General features: G+C 41.2%; 1 protein-coding gene across 1 annotated transcript in view; it reads right to left on the bottom strand.

The window, feature by feature from the left end:
- The window catches only part of btaf1 (B-TFIID TATA-box binding protein associated factor 1), a 32,645-nt gene that overhangs the window by 5,355 nt on the left and 24,090 nt on the right, over positions 1-3,200 (bottom strand). The window contains exons 27-33 of the mRNA XM_015380819.1: positions 2,426-2,547; positions 1,812-1,979; positions 1,612-1,689; positions 1,409-1,538; positions 1,196-1,337; positions 899-1,029; positions 206-328 (exon numbers count right to left, since the gene is read on the bottom strand). Of these exons, the coding sequence (XP_015236305.1) occupies positions 206-328; positions 899-1,029; positions 1,196-1,337; positions 1,409-1,538; positions 1,612-1,689; positions 1,812-1,979; positions 2,426-2,547 (894 nt within the window). The remainder of the gene's footprint in view (positions 1-205; positions 329-898; positions 1,030-1,195; positions 1,338-1,408; positions 1,539-1,611; positions 1,690-1,811; positions 1,980-2,425; positions 2,548-3,200) is intronic.

Here is a 3,200-nt window from a genome sequence, read left to right as displayed (position 1 = left end):
GTTTGCAGAGAAATCAATGAGAAATAAACCTTTTAATCTACATTCAAGTTCTGAGGAAATAATTTAACGTCAGACACTCATTACAGCTCAGGGACACAGACTGCAGTATTTCCTGTTCCACAGTCACTGCTAACTAAAGATCTGCTTTCTGGGTCTTAATAGAGTTTGTTTGCATAAAGCAAGTAAAAAATAAAAAAATTTTCACCTGGAAGACGTGACCCGTGGCCTTCAGTTTGGGTTTCTCCTCCTCTTCATTGGACGCCACAGAGATGCTGTCCTCCACGTTGACCTTCGCTCGAGACTTTGCAAAGTCTTCGTAAAGCTGAACCTGCAAACAGAGAGTTTTCTGGGTTATTCTTTCACAGATCATTTAAAAAAATAGTGAATTGTGACTTTTTATGTTTAACACAACAGATCCACCTAATTTATAATGACCCATCTGCATGTATGATGAGCAGCACTGTTCTCAAACTGGACCACATTGATAGAGAAGTTTAAGTTTAATATTTAATCAATCAATCATGGGCCGTTGGTGATCCTATTCTCTAAAGGAGGTGTGATTAAAACATCTTTAACTCTCAGAAACAAGCTTTAGAAGAACCGTTACCTGCATTATTCTCATGTTCCTTTTCCAGCTGTTTCCTGATTTTTATTCCCCTCAAAAGACTCAAATGTGATAAAATTGCACCTCTAAGAAAAATACCCAGGTTTACATGCAAATGCAGCTTTTTAATCCCCCATTAAAAGGGGATGTAATTTCCAGCCTGACCAGAAGGTGTCCCCAAACTCACAGATAATCTAATGCATTCCAGCTGATCTTAGATTATACAGAAAGAAATAGAACAAAAACCTTTAAATTCCAAATAACAGTAGACGACAAGTTAGTGAGTCAAAGTACCTGCAGGGGGCTAAGAGTGCAGTAATAGTCCTGAATTATTTTAGGAGGAAGATCTTGGAGTACATCCTCCTTCATCCTCCTCAGAAGGAAAGGCAAAACCTGCCGATGTAGCGCTTCCATGGCGAGGACGCCTGAAAGAACAAACACGCCTGATTCAAACTAAAAAAACAGAAGGTCAAAGTTGCATTTTTTAGTCTAAAGACATTCTAGGGAAGGAAAGATTTCGACCAGAGGAAAGCAAATAAAGCCTAAAACTATGGATGCGTTTCCATCCCCCTTCCTGGAACGTTCACTTACCCGCCTCCTGTTCTCGAGATGAGCTTTTGGCGTCCCGGCTGGCCAGAATCGGTTTCCCATACCGGGCGGCAAACTGCCGTTCTGTCCCAAGGAAGCCCGGCATCAGGAAGTCAAACAATGACCAGAGCTCCAAGACGTTGTTCTGAAATCAAAGAGCAGGTTTTATGCGCTGCTAAGCTACAGAGCGATTCAAGCCGTCCTTTGAGGACTCACCTGGATGGGCGTTCCAGATAAGATGACGCGGAAGTTAGCAGCTAGCTGTTTAATGGCTTTGGACAGTTTGGTTTTCCCATTCTTGATCACATGACCCTCATCCAGGATACAGTAATTAAATTTGATATTTCTGCAAAAGACAAAATTTTGCTTATAAGGAAAACAGTTTATTACAAAACATGAGGATTTAGAGGAATACTCACTTAAAGAAGTCTATGTCATTCCGCACCACATCATAAGAAGCGACGACAAGGTTGTGTTTTTTCACCTGATGCTGCAGCCTGAAAAACAAACAACCCCCCTCATGTGAGTGTTGAGTGAGTCAGTTAAGAACATTTTTTCTTATTCCGTCCTGAAGGCCAGGCTTGAGTCAGCCTCCTGCAGCTAACGGCCTAATTCTCACCGCATTCGCTCCGTGGGAGGCCCAGTGTAGTGCAGCGGGTTGAGGTACTCTTTTGTGCAGAACTTTGCCACCTCATCCACCCAGTGGCCTGTTAGCGTGGGGGGGCACACCACCAGGGAGGGCAGGGGGCTGCAATCAGCTGCCTTAGTCTTGGCATATTCCTGACCCCTGAATAAAAATGCATATTTAGCATCCATTTAAAACAGAACTCTGACAGATGAAAACATTTATAAGGACCATAAGGTGACCTCACAGAATAATTCAAATATTCTTAAACATAACTTTTATTTTTATTTATGTCCGTGTTCATAGAGACAAAAAAGCCTGAACACAGGGGAGTTCAACTCCAGCATGTTTTAGTTACATCCCTGCTGCAGCAAAACTGATTTCAGTCTATGGCTGATTTACAGGCTTTGTCTGAGCTGCTTTCATCTGAATCAGATGCGTTAAAAACGCAATTTATCGTAAAGTCGATGAGCCCTGCCCAAAGATGTTAACCTAAACAAAAGAAACAGTAGCATGTGTGGCTAAGTGACTGTAGGGGGCTATAAATGAGCCTGAAGGGAAGATGTGGACTGTTGATGCTTTAAAAAGGGAAAGGGCTCTTTGCTTACCTGAGGTAGTGATCTCCAGCCAGAATGCAGATGGACTGCAGCGTCTTCCCCAGACCCATATCGTCACAAAGGATCCCATGCAGCTTGTATTTGTTGAGGAAAGCCAGCCAGTTCACCCCATCCTGCAGGGCATAAGGGCACGGTTAACTTATGACATCAAACGTTGCCCCTGTGATGTCATCTACAGGGGCAATGTGCTTCAACACAGCTCTCATTCATTTAAATCAGTTACTTCAAATGTAAGATCAGAGGTGAAAAGCCTTTATAATTGAGAATTTGTTCTTTGGCTTTTATTAATCAAACCCAGTTTCTAAATACATCTATAAAACACACAAACACAAAAGGAATATTGGTTTTGAATACATAACTGATATTATAGATTGAAAAACGATGAGGACAGAAACCTCACTGCAGCCTCAACAAGGAGGCTTAGCTTCAAAGGTGAAGAGATGAAAAGATTTTCCATCAAATGAAAAAGTGAGAGAAAAACAAATGCAAAATAAAAACAAATTGAGGATTTTTCCATATATTGGTGATCAAAAATTTAATAAAAAGACAATTGTGACAATTTGACAGACGAAAGTCGACTAGAAATAACAAAAGAGACTCCAGAATCATTGATTGTACAAACGTCGCTTAGAAACAGTGAAAATACAGTAAAACAGCAAATTGCTCCTTAGTTGCAGCAATATTGCGACACCTGATGTTTGTGCGACTTTTCTGAAACGAAGCGCAGCCCTAAGCAAAAGCTGTAAAACTAATGAGGTCTGACAGT

The sequence above is a fragment of the Cyprinodon variegatus genome, unplaced genomic scaffold (genome assembly GCF_000732505.1).
Source record: "Cyprinodon variegatus isolate N-32 unplaced genomic scaffold, C_variegatus-1.0 Scaffold11, whole genome shotgun sequence".
Classification (NCBI taxonomy): domain Eukaryota; kingdom Metazoa; phylum Chordata; class Actinopteri; order Cyprinodontiformes; family Cyprinodontidae; genus Cyprinodon; species Cyprinodon variegatus.
Note: the sequence above shows the minus strand (reverse complement) of the source record. Positions and strands in the feature narration are given on the sequence as shown.